General features: G+C 32.8%; 2 protein-coding genes across 2 annotated transcripts; both read left to right on the top strand.

Annotated features, from left to right (window-relative positions):
- Positions 1–1,603: 1,603 nt before the first annotated feature.
- LOC128187687 (uncharacterized) lies at positions 1,604–10,563 on the top strand. Its single transcript, XM_052858118.1, has 5 exons — positions 1,604–2,283; positions 2,700–2,807; positions 5,994–6,078; positions 7,835–7,992; positions 8,481–10,563. Exons 1-5 carry the CDS (start codon positions 2,046–2,048, stop codon positions 8,648–8,650), a joined length of 759 nt encoding a protein of 252 aa, XP_052714078.1. The 5' UTR covers positions 1,604–2,045; the 3' UTR covers positions 8,651–10,563.
- Positions 10,564–13,080: 2,517 nt separating this feature from the next.
- Positions 13,081–15,833, top strand: LOC128187692 (uncharacterized). Its single transcript, XM_052858123.1, has 6 exons — positions 13,081–13,119; positions 13,666–13,746; positions 14,464–14,520; positions 14,815–14,889; positions 15,050–15,229; positions 15,712–15,833. The coding sequence occupies exons 1-5, from the start codon at positions 13,081–13,083 to the stop codon at positions 15,212–15,214; spliced, it is 417 nt and encodes a 138-aa protein (XP_052714083.1). The 3' UTR covers positions 15,215–15,229; positions 15,712–15,833.
- The last annotated feature ends 2,454 nt before the right edge of the window (positions 15,834–18,287 follow it).

The raw sequence follows: 18,287 nt of genomic DNA on the forward strand, positions 1-18,287 counted from the left end.
CACAATGATTAGAGGTCGCGGGGGGGGGGGGGGGGGGGGTATTCACTGCCATCCTGTTTATGTACCTCTAACACAAAGCATCGTAACCAGTAATTCAGCATCTTTGTGTTCGTTTAGGTTCTTCATCCCGAAGATGCATATCAACAGATTGTGAATGTTAAGGTTTCCTAATTTACCTAAGGAATTCGGTTTCCACTATATCTTAAGAATTGCGAGAGCATAAAATCACAATCGTCATCCACAACATTCTGGCTTGAAAGGGCGAGGTAGATGGAACTTTCATAAAATAAAATTAAGTTGCATAAATGAATTCTAAAAAACATAATATAGAACTTATGAATTAACTTTTAAAAGAAGCTTTTAAATGGGAAATATTTCTGTCTCTTACAAAAAAGAAAGACGACAATCATTTGTTATTTCTATTCTTATTTTTCATGATATTCAAAATAGAAATCAATGAATTTCATTGTGAGAAAATCACAAGTGATATAACTGATTTTTAATTTTTTTCCTTAAGTTTATTATTTTGATCCATTTTTGTACATGAATTTATGCTTTTTATATAAAGACACCTTTGTACTGTCCAGGTGAATATGGGTAAACTGTATCGGTGCCCCTTGGAGAAACCCATATTTTCATAAGCACTAAATAATCTAAAAATATAAATATGTCTAATTGTTTAATTGGCGAGTAGCCGTTGGGGGAACACGCCGATCAAGCGACGTTCAAGTACTAGAGTACTTGTAAATACATTTAACTAGTTTGATCGAGCGATAGTCGAGTACTAAAGTACTCGTTGAAGTCCCTTTACTAGATACATGTGTAATACTAATATAAATACTGATACATGATAGGTCTTCTTGTGAGCCATACGAGTACAACTTGTCCGTGGTGAATATATATATCCATGGTGAATACACATGACTTTAGTCATTGAGTACGTGACTTTGAATCACTTCTCAGATGTTGTAAGTAGCTTTAAACAAAGAGCTTTTTATTGGTTTATCACCTACATTGTATATTGTGCTTATGAAAGCTAAGCATATGAATTTGAATTTTTTAAAAACATTCCTTGAATTATTAAACAGAATTCGGAAGATCTCAAATAATCGACTGTACAATAATGGTGCATTGATTTTTTTGTTAGTGGTGATCATGTATAATGTTAAGTTACACCATTCAATTAGCCCTTGTTAATTTTTAGATTAAAAATATGACAAATTGGGATTTAAATATCATCTGTACCGCGCGCAGCTACACACGTTTATATCTGTTTTATGATTATCTTCAAACAATTGCGTTATTTTGCTAAAATTTTCGGGTTTTATTTGAGTGTTTTGTTGTTGTTTTTTGGTTTGTTTTTTTTCTGTTGTTTTTTTTTTTTGGTGGACAAAAATATATTAATAGATGGCAATAATCATGGGGGTTTGAGGAAGCGATAATTTTAAGCTACATTGGGCATGTACCATTTTTCTTGTGCATGGTAGGGGTGTTTACATACAAAGGAAAAGTTTTTAGTTTTGAAAACTTTTTTGAATCTTTCCTTCACATGTATACCATGAGTTATCTAACCCGGAGTCATCATAATGTTTAAATATCGGGTTTTTTTTAATTTCTTGGTGTTGGTTTTTTGTTTTTGTTTTTTTTGTTTTGTATTGCTTGTATGTAACCTGATCGTTGATTACATAATTATGTGTTACAATACACTATTATAAAACGCTCCACTTAACCATAAGAAAATGAAACTAAAAGGCGAAAGTGTTCCTTTATGTTTAAAATAAGATTTTTTTCACGTCCCTATTACCCGAAAATAATCAAAGCTTCTTTTAGAGTTGGCAATTCTTAGAAATAACATTGTATGAACAAAAACGCCTGTTTTGCCCAATATAGCCATTCATGTGGATTTTCCTTTTTCCGTTTTCATTATTGACTCACTTGAATCAACTACGGACTCATGTGAGCTTGAATATTTTTGAGAAATACCTTTCACTCATCACGAACAATTCATTTAAGCTTGAGTGAACCATTTTAATATATTATCGGTCATGACAACACAACGAATTCTTATCTGCCTGAGCGTTCTGTGTTTAAGCATATTAGTTCAAGTTCAGAGCGCTATAATAACCGTGTATGAACCCAGGCGTCGATGTCCAAACACTGAAGAGAAATGGCGGGAAAGAGAGGCAGGTTATATCTGTCCTCCTCAAACTCAGTATCACTGTATGCTCACGGGAGATGGTCAAATTGTGGAATTCTGTAGTGACATTACTTGGATAGAACACGGTATTGTATTAATATATTTATCATTCATTCCCCTATAGGTGAAATAGATGGAGGGGGACTATATAATAGTCTTAGTTTATCTTGATCATTCTGTCCCAATTTATTTATCAGAGCTATTTAATTTTAAAACATTATTTGTATATATATATATATCTACATATCAATTAATATGAGCCAATTTGCAGTAGAAAATCACCGTTTTATTGAAATTCCTTGCCTGCTTGTGTTTGTGTAGCATATTTTCATATTGTGCTTCTCTATTCTCGGAAATTAATAATGACTGATAAAAGTTAATGTTCGTCTGTCAATATAAAAAACGTCTACATGTGAACATTCTACAAGGGTTAAAAGATAAACAGAAATATCTGCAATACTATAGAATTCGTTTTATGGTATGTTATAACTCTTTCTTGCAGACTACTGTCCCATGTTCAACTCCAAAACCAGAATTATAGACGTCCAACTTTGTCCAGAGAATGGAGACTGCCCGCGAAAACAATATCTCTCCAACACAGTATACAAATGTAACTAATTTAATTTATTTCTAAACAGCATACACGTGTAACAATTTAGTACCATGTAAAAATAATGTAAGTAATAAGTAACAGTGTACACCACATTGTGTTACTAAATGTAACCATTAAGTAATACAGTGTACAAAATGTATTCATTTATTAACATGGTGTATAAATGTAACCATTTAGTAATACAGTGTACAAATGTAACCGTTTCGTAACACAGTGCACAGATGTTACCATTTAGTAATACTGAGTATGGTGTACAAATATTATCATTTAGTAATACAGTGTAAAAAAATGTTACCGTTTAGTAACATAGTGTACAAATGTTACCATTTAGTTACACAATATAAAAATGTTACCATTTAGTAACAGTGTCGATTGAAACCATTAGTAACACATTGTACAAATGTAAATATAAGTAATACAGTGTACAGATGTTACCCTCCAATACGTGATTCTTGCTTTACCTTTTTAGCTTTAAGAAATATCATTTTATTTCGAGGAAGACTATGTTTGTGGTTGTGGGAATTATTACCTTGGAAGATTTTTTCTCGGATAACTGTTCTGTTAACAATAATACATGCGTAGACGACTTATGTTAATATCCGGTTAAAGAAATATAAATTGCGTAGGCTAGTAGGTGGCAATGTGACAACGTTAAGTCATGATGATAAATAATCATGATTTCACGGTTTTCCATAATAGATGCTGCAGAAAACATATAAAGTAATGCTGGAAATCTATCTTTTATTATTCTGTTTTCAATATTTATAAATTTAAAAAAAAACAACCTTTAAAAAAATACATCCGGTTAATTGCAGTAGGTTGAATCGAAATTTGACGGAAATTTATAAGGATATTTATAAGGATATGACGGAGTGAACGAGGATACATGTATGTCGTGTATTTCACGACCACTCTATATCAAAAAATTCCAAAATAATTTTTTAAACATGTCCTTTTTAAACGTGGAAGGATTAGAGATCTAGAATTTGATAGGTTTTAATATCATGAAAGTGTACACGATTTTTATTAATTATGTCCTTTATACTCCACCCCCTGTGTCGATGTGTCCTTATGTTAAAGGGGCATAAACGAGCCTTGTTTACATGACAAGGAATTGTGAGCCCTGTATCTTGCTTAAAACTCATCTGCGGGCACCAAAATTTTATTTGATCATTAGAAATGCATTCATAAAGCATTGTAAATAATAAAAACAGAAAAATAAAATTCGATCAAAATCATGACCATGCCCCTTTAAGAAATAGGGAGGGATATAAAAGAACCATGAGTGGGTTCTGTGTTACATTCTTATAGGTGCTGGGCGTAATACTTTATCTTAAAATCACAAGCACCAAACTTGCTTAGTTATTTTTATCCCATATAGCATTGAATGATCTGTCGTGTCAATAACTGCCGTCAGGTGAGCAGACAAATTGAATAACGCGCGTTAGCGCGTTATGATAATTTGTCTGCTCACCTGACGGCAGTTATTGACACGACGACGTCAAAATAAATCATTTAATGCTTATATTTACATTCCCTTACTGATGAAATCAATTATTTATTTGAATAAATCGATATAAATTGCAGATCATGGAGGGAGTAAATAAGTAACAGCAAGAACAGCTGTTTATAAAACCGGTTTAAACTGGTAATCACATAGACTGTTGAGTTGAGATCGACGAGCATGAAAATATGATCCATGAAAAATAACTCTTGAAATTTTGCTTTTAACTATAAAGTCAACTTTTTGTTGAATAATTGTAAAACATGGTGTTTTGACAACATTCATGAAATATATTTTTTTAACCGATAACATCACTGTTTGAGAACTGTTTATGTAAATTACTTGCAAATTCATAGGTAGTGATTATGTGTTGCATTTAGAGGCATATAAAGATCACAGATTTTAATGGGAAAACACAGAAGAATGTAAAAATAAGTAGATACATTATAGATTTATAAGATATTTAATTATTTATGTATTATAGACTTATTAGAGTCAAATATTATCAAGCGGGCAAAGTGTCTGCTGTTGAGAGTATTGTTACGTTGTTTATACGTTAATACGTAACACTGATAACATTTACGCAATCTATGCTATTTATACTTTAAAATAAAATAACACTGATATTGTTTACGTAATTTATCCCCTACCCGGAAAGTATGTTTTATTTTTGGGAATCTATATCTCCATAATCATCAGATATTTATATTTATATGTGCATTATGTAAGGCGCGTAACTAGGAATTGCCATGTAAATCAAAGTACTGAAGTACTGACGGGAGTTGATTTTATCTATTATTATTCATTTTAAAATCAACGAAATGTTACTTTGCTTGGCAAGTAGTTTATAATCTGTCTTTTAATTATGGACATTTTTATAATATGAATTCTCAAGCCTTTTCCGACAAGAGTTTTGAGAAAAACATCGTATGAATCGTGTTGTGTAATGATTAAAGATAGAATTAATTCCATCAAACTATGTATAAGTAATCGAAATATTCAAAATAATTTATGAATCCAAGCAATAATGAACTCTAGTCTCGTTCAACCAGATGCTCGGCTGTATCCGTTAATCTCCAAAAAGCAAGAGAATGTGTACACCAGGTCACGTGATAGCTTGATGACGCGACCTCTAAATATAGAATGACTCTCTGCTTTTCGGAGCCGATGGTTGAAAGAGACGTTATTGAACTCTGGCGTATGAATTCATACTTCTGCAAAAAATATCTAAATTGTTCGTACTATCTAACATCTGACTATTTTCAAGGTATTCATAAATAAGTTTCTTAAAAACCAATGCTTCAAGATACATTACATCGAATTTATCGATTATTTTCAAGAACTAAATCTTGTCAGCGGTGATGATTTGTGCTTAGGTCCAAACACTGTTTCACTTTAGGTTTTCCAGAGTAACTGCATAGGAGAGTTGACTAAAATCAACTCCCAAAAATCAGACTTATTCAATTCACACCGTAAAATTACGGAAAATAGGCCTTGTACCACCCTACTCCTAGCTCCTACCCCTGGTACACACCCCCCTTCCAGGGAACAAATACTTGTTATTTTGGATAATTTTCAGGGTGACAGAGAGATACCTGTCTTACAATTATATCATTAACAAATAATAAAAATTATAAAAAAAATGTTGATATGTAAAGTGTACTTTTATTGAATTTCAGATCCCGATTGTCTACAAACTTACCGTACAACTTCGGTTTCGAAAGAGGGTGGAAATTCTTTGGAGTCTGTTAAAACTATAGGAAGGTGTGAAAGGATAATTCACTAAAAATATCAAATCAATAGATAAAAACGATTGACAAAACAAAATAAAATAATTATTACCATATTTAATCCCATTCCCACCCTTGCGTGTCATATTGGGTTCTCAGAGAGAGAGAGAGAGAGAGAGAGAGAGAGAGAGAGAGAGAGAGAGAGAGAGAGAGAGAGAGAGAGCATCAATGTTTTAAGGTAACTCCATACCCGTAAAATTCTCTGATGAAAGTTGAAAAACAGAACTGATTTCAACTTAATAGACTTAAATTTCATCAATTATTAGAAAAACTATACATGTCATCACACTTTTTGAAATATTGGATAAACATAAACTAAAGCACATTTTAGCATCAAAAAACCTTACTTTTTGGTTAAAAGTAAAATCTTTGTAGGGAGATACTTGTTTATCTTGTTTAATTTTATTGTCAACTGTGTTAGAAAACTAAAACTACAAACATATTTTAAAATCAATCGTTTGGGAAAGAAAAAGAATAGAATTTAGACACACAACTAAGTGAAATGTCAGAAAAGGAGTTATTTCCCCTTAGCACATAAAAAATGTATAAAAAATTGGAAATTTAAGATAAAATTAAGCTGCGAAAATATCTTGAACTTAACAATATATCTAATTATTTCCATGTGATTAAATTTACCTAAAATATATAAAACTATCTTGAACTAATTTAAAAGAATTCAAAGTTTTACACAAATGTATGACATCACAGAACACTGGATCTACTTTAAGAATGCATTAATGTTTTAAAATAGAGCTATTCATCTTAGTGACCATGACTGTGGTCATTTAAAATAAATTTGATATTATGATCAATACATGATTTTTTACCCTTGTGTGTCTGGCTGTCTGTCTGTCCTTCTGTCTGTCTGTCTGTCCGTCCGTAACAAAAATTTCTGTCGCATTTATCTCAGCAACTATTTATCGCAGATGCTTGAAATTTTTACACAGTGTTTGTTAAGGCATGCCATATCGTGGGATGTATTTTTGTACCAATCGGACGTCAACTTCCTGTTAAATGACCACTTTGCTTATTTTTTAACCAAAATTTTCAAACAAATTTTCGTCAAAGATTTCTCAGCAACTATTTATCGCAGATGCTTGAAATTTTTATACAATATTTGTATAGGCATGTCATATCGTGGGATATATTTTTGTACCAATCAGACGTCAACTTCCTGTTAAATGACGGCTTTGTTTATTTTTAGCAAAAATTTTTAAACAAAATTTTGTCAAAGAATTCTCAGGAACTTTTTATCGCAGATGGTTGAAAATTTTACACAGTATTTGGATACGCATGCCATATCGTGGGATATATTTTTGTATCAATCGGACGTTAACTTCCTGTTAAATGAGTACTTTGTTTATTTTAGCCAAAATTTTCAAACAAATTTTCCTTAAAGATTTCTCAGCAGCTATTTATCGCAGATGCTTGAAATTTTAACACACTATTTGTTTAGGCATGCCATATTGTGGGATATATTTCTGTACCAATCGGTTGCCAGCTTTCTGTTAAATGTCGACTTTGCTCATTTTGCATATTCACATCAGAGCGGGGGTATCACTAGTGAGCATTGGCTCACAGATATCTTGTTGGGCATGTTCAAATTGAATTTTTAGAATGTTAATTTGGAAAGAACTTTGCATTATGGAGTATAATTAATGTTCAGAACTCAGTATGTTGGAGTTATGGTTTATTACTCCAAGTAATCGGTAAAGAACTTTGTTTTACAGCACCGAGGAACCATCTTACAGTATCAACAGGGAAGCGATGGATGCATTGCGTCTGACCTCCATCGAAATCAGCATAATGTTCATGGTCATCAACTTGGTGCTACTCAGTACAATACTCATTGTACTAATTGTACTGATTTACCCACATGTCCTTAAAGGTACTTTTAAAAATTGTCATTTTTTATCTGAATCTTCTTCATAATTTCTTCATGTCATAAATACTAGTAATGGTGGATTGTATCAGCAGTTTTAAGACTACATTAATCTCCTTTATAAGAAAACCTCTGTATCAAGATATTGCAAAATATTTTTTAAAAACGTAAAATATTTTGATTTTTCTTTACAAAATCATAAACATGTAGTTTAAGGTTAAAAAACTCATATCTTTAATTTTGTTGATATTAAGGTATTATATATATGATGGTCAATTCATTGAACGTCCACGTGCAGCCACCGCGTCTTGTGTTGTGGGTTTTGTGCGCTTTGTTGCTTGCATTTGTAAAAAGAAAACCAATGCGAACACTTAAAACAAACTCGAATTGATTACGGTATCTTTATTTGAAAGAACCATGTGCGTACTTTATAATTTATATCAGATGAATTATCGCTATTTTTTTTTAATGAAGCTCTCTTTTCACTATTGCAGATAAGGTAGATGTTTCAAAATCGAAGAGCGAAGAAGATGGATCTACTAAAGAAGAGGCGGATCCAGAAATTTCCGGGACACATTCCCGTTGGTCATGGGAGCAAAACCCTATAAGACTAATGATTATAAAGTTTTTCAGATGCGAAAAGAAAATACACGAAACGCATTGATTCAGCAAAACATAAATAGTTATTCAATAAAGAAATAAACAGCAATTTAAAAAGTTCACTGGGATATGAAGTTGGTTGGTCACGTGGTCAAATCCTATGAAGCCCGAAGGGCGTCTCGGTAGATCATTGTGACGTCATGAAAAAATTCATTTTATTTTCTATTGATCGACGTATCAAAGGAAAAATTGTCCGGAAAATTTCATCAATCCGCTAGTCCTAGTTTCAATGTATTGTCAGTCGTGCTCACTTCATGTACATGTATATAAAAACTTTGTTGTCAGTTTTTTGAGATATATTTCCTGAAATCTTTGGGATCTGTTGGAGTATGTTTTGTTTTACAAATCCTTATATTTTTTGTTCCAACATATTGGACAAACAAAACTTTGTTTGTCCAATGTGAAATGAAATGAAATTTCAAAGGGAAAATAATGAACGCTGGCTGTGATCCTATATCTAATAGAGCTTTTTTGTAAGTACATTTACAATATAATGGCCGGGGTATTAAAGTTAACACTAGATTCAAATTAACTGTCATCGTAATTTAAAAATGAGCTCACCGCCCCCTGACCCCCTGCTTACAAATATTTGTATGGCTATGCCACTGTTTAGCGGTGGCAGCATGCAAATGTTTTTTGTTATGTGAACTACTTTGAATTTTATGGTAGATAAGGGTTATATTTATTAATCAAACATAGGTACGCTGCAGTTGGTTTGCTTTATTTCTCAGGTAGACGTACGCTAAGTGCTGCAATAGTTAAGGATGAGCCAGCACAGGGAGAGCGAGTCTGTGCATTATTGTCGTAATTTGTTTGTACAGCTTTTTTTTAAAAATAAGGTTATAAAATCAATATTGCTGTATTTGTTAAAAGCATATTCGATGTATCCGTGTTTTACTGTAAAACGAAGCACTCTGTGTATTCATTGGTTTTTTTATGAATTTTTTTAAAAACTCAATCCCTACATGACTTGAATTAAGAAAATGTGATCATTGATTAAGACTTTTCTAGCAAAAAATGTCATGTTACCAGTTTTAATGAAAGCGTCATACATGTAATATTAAACCACGAAATCATCGTAAATGCGCGGATCCAGGAGTGTAGGTGTGGGGGTCGGGGTTCTAGAAATTAAAACATTTTAAATTCACATGGTAAAAACACCAAAATTAGGCCTGTGACACCAACCCCTTATCCCCATGCTAACAAGGTTATCCCCCCCCCCCCCCCCCGAGGAAAATATTTGGATCCGTGCATTAGTTTAGGAATGTCCCTTTGTTTTGTTTATATCTTTTCGTCATTTACTAAATAAACGACAATCTTTATTCTTACACATGTGTTCTGTTTTTCGCCTGCTTGAGCGAAAAATAAAAACAAGCTCAGTCTCCTTGGCAAGGTCTTAAAGGGACTTGGACACGATTTTGGGTCAAAAATTTTATTTTTATTTTTTATGTCTAAAATGGTTTATTGGTGCATTTTAAATGATTGACCAAAATATTAAATGTTGAAGTCAAGTTAGAAGCGAGATACATGGTAAGAATTAATTGTTATGTAAACAAAGCTCGAGTCTTATAGTTGTTTACAAAAAACGGTAATGTAGAGAATTGCCATTTCTTAGATAAAATGACATGTAAAAAACAATTTAACCCAATTCAATATCTTCATAAATACTATTATCAACAAAAGAAAGCTACATTTGATTGAAACTTTCACCAATACAACACATATGTAAAGACTGACAATATTCGAGCTTTGTTTACAAAACAAAGAATTATGAACTCTGTATCTTGCTTATAACTTGATATTTGACTTTTAAATTTTGACATAGCATTATAAACTTCTATATTTATCATTATACACACTGAAAATGGAAAAATAAAATTTGAAAAATTTTAGTCAAATCGTGTCCAAGTCCCTTTAAAAGCAAAGGAACACAAATGTCTTTATATATTTTAACATGTAAAATTGTACTATTTAAAACATTTACGTATGTGCGTATGTACTCGTACATGTACGTATGTACATGTATTTATATACACATTTATTGTTGTTGTGAATATTTTATTTTATTTTCATAAGTTAATTAACTACACGAAGAATTAGAAACGAAAGGCATTCTACCTATTGGAATCGGTTGATAAAACGATACCTATAAAAATGCATATATATGCATACCATCTAAATCGATTATTAGTAAGTTTTGTGAAGCACAAATCTGCAAACGGTGCTGCAATCAAAGAGAATCAAACAAAGCCTAAACAAAATTCAGTTTTTAACTGTTATTGGCAACGAAAATTAAATATATTCCGTTGTCAGTTGAAAAAATTCCACTAGTGATCTCCATGCAGATTGGTTCAATCATAACTCACCTAGTTCAGCTAAATTCTTTTTAAATTTGGTTATTCCGAGGAATCCATTCATTTATTCTTTCAATGACTAATGTCTATTTCATGATTTAGTCAGGGCCTCTTTGATATGATATACATGTATCATAGGCGTCGGAACCGGGGGGGGGGGGGGGGGGGGCTAGGGGGGGGCTTAGCCCCCCCACTTTTTTTGCAAAGTTATACCTAACCATTAGAAACATAGCATGATAGAGGGTTCAGCCCCCCCACTTTTTCTCGGAGGAAAGACTATTGTTCCTAAATTTACCTTGAAAGATTGAGAGGTTAGATTCAGAAGCATACTAGCCCCCCCCCCCCCCCCCCCCCCCCCACGGATTAGGAATTTCATGATTTTGAGAAAAAAAATTTTGGTAAGTAAATTTTGGTTTTTGGAAGTATAGGTATACCCCCCCCCCCCCCCCCCCACGGATTAGGATTTCCATGATTTTGGGAATTACTTTTTTCTCAATATTTCTGAGGATTAGTCTAGCCCCCCCCACTTTCAATTTGCTTCCGACGCCTATGTGTATGAATGGCCATAATATACCAATGTATGTTGACATTCAAAATATTTTATAAAAGAAAGTCCTCTAAAATCTGATGAGTTGAAAGCATATATTTTGCATTATTTAATTTCCTATGTACATTACTGCACGAAAAGAGACATAACTCTATTAAATAATTATAAATATCCAAAAATAAAATAATGTACTGAAATAAAAATGCACATACATAATATTAAATTGTACATTAATAAAAAAAATAGTTTTAATGACGGAGATTATTTTTTTTTTAAATTGAGATATTTTATTTCATTTATTATCTATATTTCCCTATTCTCATGTGTTACCAGCGACGAACTGTTGAAATATAGTGGCAGTGATTCTATTATGTACAGTGGTCTAGCAGCGTCCAGTGGCCTATCAGCGACTGACTCTGAGTTTAAATCAGTGTTCCGACCTTATATATCTCAACAATTACTAACGACCATCACGACCATGTTTGTGGGCGTGATTCGGCAAACAGTTGCATCTCAACTACATCTTTAACTTAAGAGTATAAAACTCAGGATCATTTTACGACTGCATCTCGATCTCATCACGATTGCAGTAACGTTTAAGAATATTTGTTAAATTGTCACGCAAAACAAATTATTTATTTGCTTGTTCTAAAAAAATGTAAATCACCTATTCTCGTGATAATAAGCAGATTAAATATGTACAACTTATAAACAGATAAATTTGTACATTGAAAACAAAGATGCACCAAGGAGTACACATTAAAATGTTATATCACTTAGACTGAGCCCTTATCACACAAATTCATGTATCTTGCGGTAAAATAGTTAAAGAGATTGCGTCCCAACATTTAAGAGCTTTATTTTAAAAATTTTTGAGGAAAAAAAGTTAATAGGAGGCAGTTTAAAACGATGATTTAAAAATCCTAAACCATGTACAGACTGCAATCTATGGTAGTTATTACTACATGTACTTTAAACTTTTTGTTAATCGTATCACTATGTCAGCTTAAAAAGTTAACGTTATAGATCTAATACTAGTATAAAAAAAGAAAAAGAAAATGTGATTTGACGCTAACAAAATCGAAAATTATTGAATTTAAATTTATTAAATCACGGAAGTTAAAATGCATTTTCATTCTAGGGAACCAAGCGCCAATCTTATTTATAGAATTTAATTTTTAATCATGCATTTTGGTAAACCACAGTTAACAGTAAATACACAAAATGCGCCAAAACAAACGCGACAAGCATTTTATGACGTCAATTTTTTATGTTCAAATTAGGCTATGCCAGGCTGAAAAAACAAATTGCATGTGACTTTTTAGCAGGGATTACTTCCAAAGCACAAGGTATGTTAATTAATGTGTACAGCGTATGAATATCCCCGGTATCCAGCGTCAGACGTCGTTAGGGGTAACGTCATCATGTTAGGTATATATACCGTCACGTTTTGGTTACCGCGTTAGTTACTGAATTTGATCGGCGGCAATCAGACGTGTTTTTACACAGAGCGCAAAAATCAAAGAAACCACTATGAAAAGAGAGCGATCATCCGAAAGAAAGAGCAAGAGCGTCAAAGAGGGTAATGGCTCTCATAATTAACGTTTTATTTTCCCAATAGCGTTAATTCAAACCTCTATTTTGTATATTCTTTCTCTGCCGATGCGGGATGCCATTTTGCCAAAATGTCGCCATGATGGATTTCGATATTTATCTTTTATTTGTTCAGTTTTCTCTAATAGTAACGAAGTATAATCAATATCAAAAGTTGTAATTATCCTGAATATCAATGAAAACAATAATGAAAAAAATATATCGCATGGAATACCAAATAGTGAGCATGATTGAGGGGGGGGCGGGGGGGGGGGGGGGGGGTCCAATGTTGTAAAGTAAAAAAAAAGACTATGCCTATAGCGGATGGTGTAACTGTGTGATATTTTATCTCATGCATTTGAAAGATGATAGGCACAATCTAATGAATGAATTTTTCATAGTCGTGCCCCATTTTTAAACAAATTTTATACATTATACATATATGATGCATGTTGGAATGGATTGAATGATAAAATTAGCATCATCTTATAAAAATATAATTAAATTTTTAAATATAAATTTCAGCACAGCATAGATGTCTCCTCCAGTCATTCCAATGACAGACAGTGGTATGATGTGTTGCTAGAACTCCACATCAAGTCTAGTGTTAGTATAGAGTAGTCCTGACTCAAAAATTATATGCATGAACACCCAATAAACACCCCCCCCCCCCCCCCCCCCCAAACACTATAAAAAACTGTAAACTCCTGTTCGGTTCCTCTTTATACAGAAAAGAATGTCATGTGTCATATTCTGTGGATACTATGTATGGGTGTATATACAATACATTATGATTGTGAACAGTACACAATATATGATTCAAAATTGTAGTAATTTGGAACATGCACGTATACATGAATAAAACTGTTTCCTTAATGGTGGAGATAGTTTCGCTATGGCCAAAGTGAAATTATTGTTTGTTTGGAATTGCCTCTTGCCTCATTGGAATATTCCCCACTGATAAAATTCTATTAGTAAAGATTTAAGAACTTTTTTGATATGGAGATTTTTATCTATTTTTTATTAGCTAAATTCAAGTTTTAAAAATAGAAAAAAAAATTCCCTCCCTCTTAATTCTAAAAAATCTTCAGGCAGCAATTCCAGATAAACATTTTTTTTAAAGATGGCATAAAAGTGGGAAAAAATGTCACAAAATGTTCCCTCTATCTCCATGCATGTGTATAAGTTAGTGTACTGTTTCATTCTCTTTCTGTGCAATGATTCATCATTCTATTTTGTAAAGTGTTTCATTTTCTCTCTCCCCTGTTTTCATTTTCTCTCTCTGCTGTTTCCATCTCTCACTCTGTTCTTTGTGTTCTACAGCAACAGCCATCTTTTGTCTCCTTCCGTCATGCATGGAAAGAGCACATGAATGACTATGTATGACTTTCTGAGATTTGTGATCATTTCTCATGATTGTAATCATGACCAATTCTCCCAGATCTCTTCTACAACTGAGTAACATGTACTGGCTGACTTGTCACAATCCATCATTATTGCATTATTTTTTTTCTAGCTATTAAATCTAACAAACCAAATCTATGTTTATAAATTTTGTGTTAGCAAAAAAAAAACTGGGAATAAATGCAGTGTTATTTGAAATACACATAACATGTGACTGTATTCACACAGCAAAGGAACAATTTCCTTTCATTTGTTTGTTTTGGTTCACAGTACCAATTGACAAGTGCAATCAACAAGTCAGAAGACAGAAGGGAGTTGCCTACAGTCCCACAACCCACCCACACGGTATGTATAAACAATTATTGTACTATTTCTATAGTTCTACAGTATATATAACAATTTCAGGTAACAAACATTGGTATTTCAAGATAGGGACTAATCTGAATAGATAATTTCTCAATTTTCTGCATTGTTTCAATGGTGTCCTTTCTCTCTACTTGAACAGATTGAGTGGCTAGCTCGCACCAGTTTCAGACATCGCCCTGTGCGTCTCAATGTGCCTCATGTACAACAAAGGAAGCACACTGTGCCACAACAAAGGAAGCACAAGGTTGCTAGGAGACGTTGTGTGCAGCATTCGCAGCTTGACACCTCCTTCATTGTCTACTGAAGGAGCAACTCTTGTGTAAGTACAGATCAACGTACCGAAGTTTGCCTGTCTGTTTTTATGTCACTTGATCAATCATATTAAGGGTTATGGTTAAATGTTAATTAATAGTCTGAAAAGAACTTGTTGAAATCATTAATAGTGTCATAAGAACTTATTGAAAGCATTAAAAATGTCTATCAGGTTAGTGTAAATAGTATTACTGTAAATATATTAAATTTTTTATGTACAATATTTGGCAGAAATGATATTTTTAACAGGTTTGATAGGGTAGATTCAATTAATTAGCACATTTCTAAATGTGCCTATTTATCTAGACATATATTTGACATCAGGTGATGTATTTGATTTATTGGAAGTTGCATTCTGCCAAAAAATGATAAAAAATACACTGCAGCCAAATGTAAAACATTATAATATACAATATGTGTTGAGCTCTGAAAATTTTCAAGGTAATTAGTTTGAAAGGTTCTTACCTTGCCTTCTTTTCCTCTTTTCAGCAGAAAAGCTTTATGCTGAATGGTGACAATGGTGAAAATGGAGAATGTTTTGGCCATGTGTACTTGTGTGTAAAAAGTTTCAAAAAGACTTGTCTTGTGAGGAAACTCACAGTGCTCTCATGGTGTCTGTATTGATTGCACTAGACAAATGTGACCTTTCAACAGTTTGATGGACATAACACTGGTCTACAGAATCAGTGCTTTATTTTTTGTATATTGTATATACTTGTAAATATTCAAATCTGTCATGTTGACAGCAATATGTTGTATACAACATATTATGTATATTATATATACAGTTATGTAAATAGATAGATATTTTATGTCATATTGACAGTTATTGTACATTATAGTGTTTTAAAAAAGTCTAGGCCGGCCTTCAGTAGAAATTGGGTAGTTATCATACAGAGCGTTAAATCATGAATAAATCTGTAAATATACATCTATAGCAGTAGCTAGGTCTTTGTGAAGTTTACCTGTCACATTTATATACAGTTTTTACAACCTTCAGGTTAAGATGATGTTTTGTGGCTTTTTTTTTGGGGGGGGGGGGGAGGGTAGAGGGTGGGGGAGGGGGGGGGGGGGGTGATGGATCCTGTTGGTTAGTTTTACAATGATACTTTGTTAGTATGTTTAATAAAGAGAGAGACTATACCCCTATTTGGCTAGTTTTATACTGATACTCTGGTAGAATGTTTTGTACATTTACAGGTATTCTGTTGTGTTGGTGTATATTAGATTGTGTTGTCCACTGAATAACACAACTTTTATTATTTTGGATATTTTATGGCCCTTTATCAAACTCACACTTTGAAATGGGGCTGTAAACCAACTTTTATTTGCAATGACTTCATTTTTAATATTTGTTTGCTATTATATGTATATCAATCAAAAGGTTGAATTTAGTAGGAGGGGTTAAAAAATAAAAATGTAAGATGTCATTTCGGCCTGAAATTTTTATTTCGATATTTGATATTAGTAATATATGAAATCTACTCCATTGGCTGGCCAAAGGCTTATTTGTTTAGTTGCATGCATTTTTATTTTTGGTGCATGAATGATTTTCATTAAATGCGAATTTACTCCTGTGTTTTGTCATGTTATAATGAATTAATTGGTACTTGATAGAGTCTCCTTGCTTATATACTGGAAATTGAAACTCTTATGTTAATATCACAAATATAATCTCCGTAATTTTTATAATTTTTTTCTATTCAAATTTCAAAATTGACCTTCCAGTAATGGACATTCTCTGACATTGATGGGTTATCATGGTATGGCTAACACTACAGAACTGAAAATTGTGTGTAACAGATGGTCTTGTGTGTATTATTTTTAAAGTTTAAAGTCTTCATTTTCTTAAGAGAGTTTCATTTCAATTTCCCCCACCCTTCCAACTCCTCAGATTGCGGTGACCTCATGTGGTAATTAAAAAACCTGAAACATTTCTATTTTACCTTTTTTTTTAAAATTAAAAGCTTTTCTTTGCTACAAGACATTTTCTCCATAAATTTGTTTAAAAAATTGGAACGTTCCCAACCCATTCCTTGCGACATGATTCATAGTTCATACCATTTCTTTTAAAGTAAATTGGAACCACCACCCCCCTCCACACACACGCCACTACCACCACCACTACCACTCGAATTTTTCTATTAATTTTTAAAAAGCCTCGTCAGAACCCCCTCCTGACCCAGTATCAATTTTAGAACATACTTAAATCTACTTTACATACATCAAAAAGTTTACGCTAAATTTTTGGATATTACAGATTATTTGTTTCTTGAGAAAATTGTTTTTAATACACACCTTTTTTCACTAGAATTTCTTAAAATATTATCTCCCCATTTGGGGGTTTTGACTCTTCCTTGAAAAAAAAACCCTCGCCCGCAGATGCTTTGTTCCAAATCGGTTGAAATTGGCCAATTGGTTCTGAAGATGACGCTGGAAATGTGGAAAGTTTACGACATCGATTAACATGTCAACATATTTTGCCACCAAAGTCACTTTAGCATTTGGCTCAGTTCTGAACTTCACGGAAAAATACGCGCCGCAATGTACCATGATATTTAACCCTGTGTCCAGTCATGAGTGCGACCGATTTATCTGTCTTTCGTTGTCACAATGAGAAATTTTGGAATCGTAATAGGGAGCAGTGACATAACCCTTTCTAATCTCTAATCTTTCTTACTTTGAGCATAACTCACCTCTTCATTGGCATCAAAATTTCTGCGCTTATCAAATATTTTTTCTGTCTTTTGCTCCATAGACCAGTGTTAAAAAACGGCAACATACATGTTGTACAAACATAGGCCAGCATAATTTAATAAAGCTTACTATAATTTATGTAATGTTATTTTTGATAATTTTCAAAATAAAAGTGGCAAATGCGACTTTCGCAAGATCATACATGCACGTGCTTATAAACATGTATGTAAGTTATCATTTAAGATTATAGCTCAAGATTGTGACTATTAACAGTTTATAAACTAAAAGAAGCTGAGAAATATTTATATTTACTGTCCACACATAGACCACAGTTAAGAAAAAAACTATAGACCAGAGGAAAAAATATG

This window comes from Crassostrea angulata, chromosome 6, assembly GCF_025612915.1.
Source record: "Crassostrea angulata isolate pt1a10 chromosome 6, ASM2561291v2, whole genome shotgun sequence".
In the NCBI taxonomy this organism is placed as follows: Eukaryota; Metazoa; Mollusca; class Bivalvia; order Ostreida; family Ostreidae; genus Magallana; species Magallana angulata.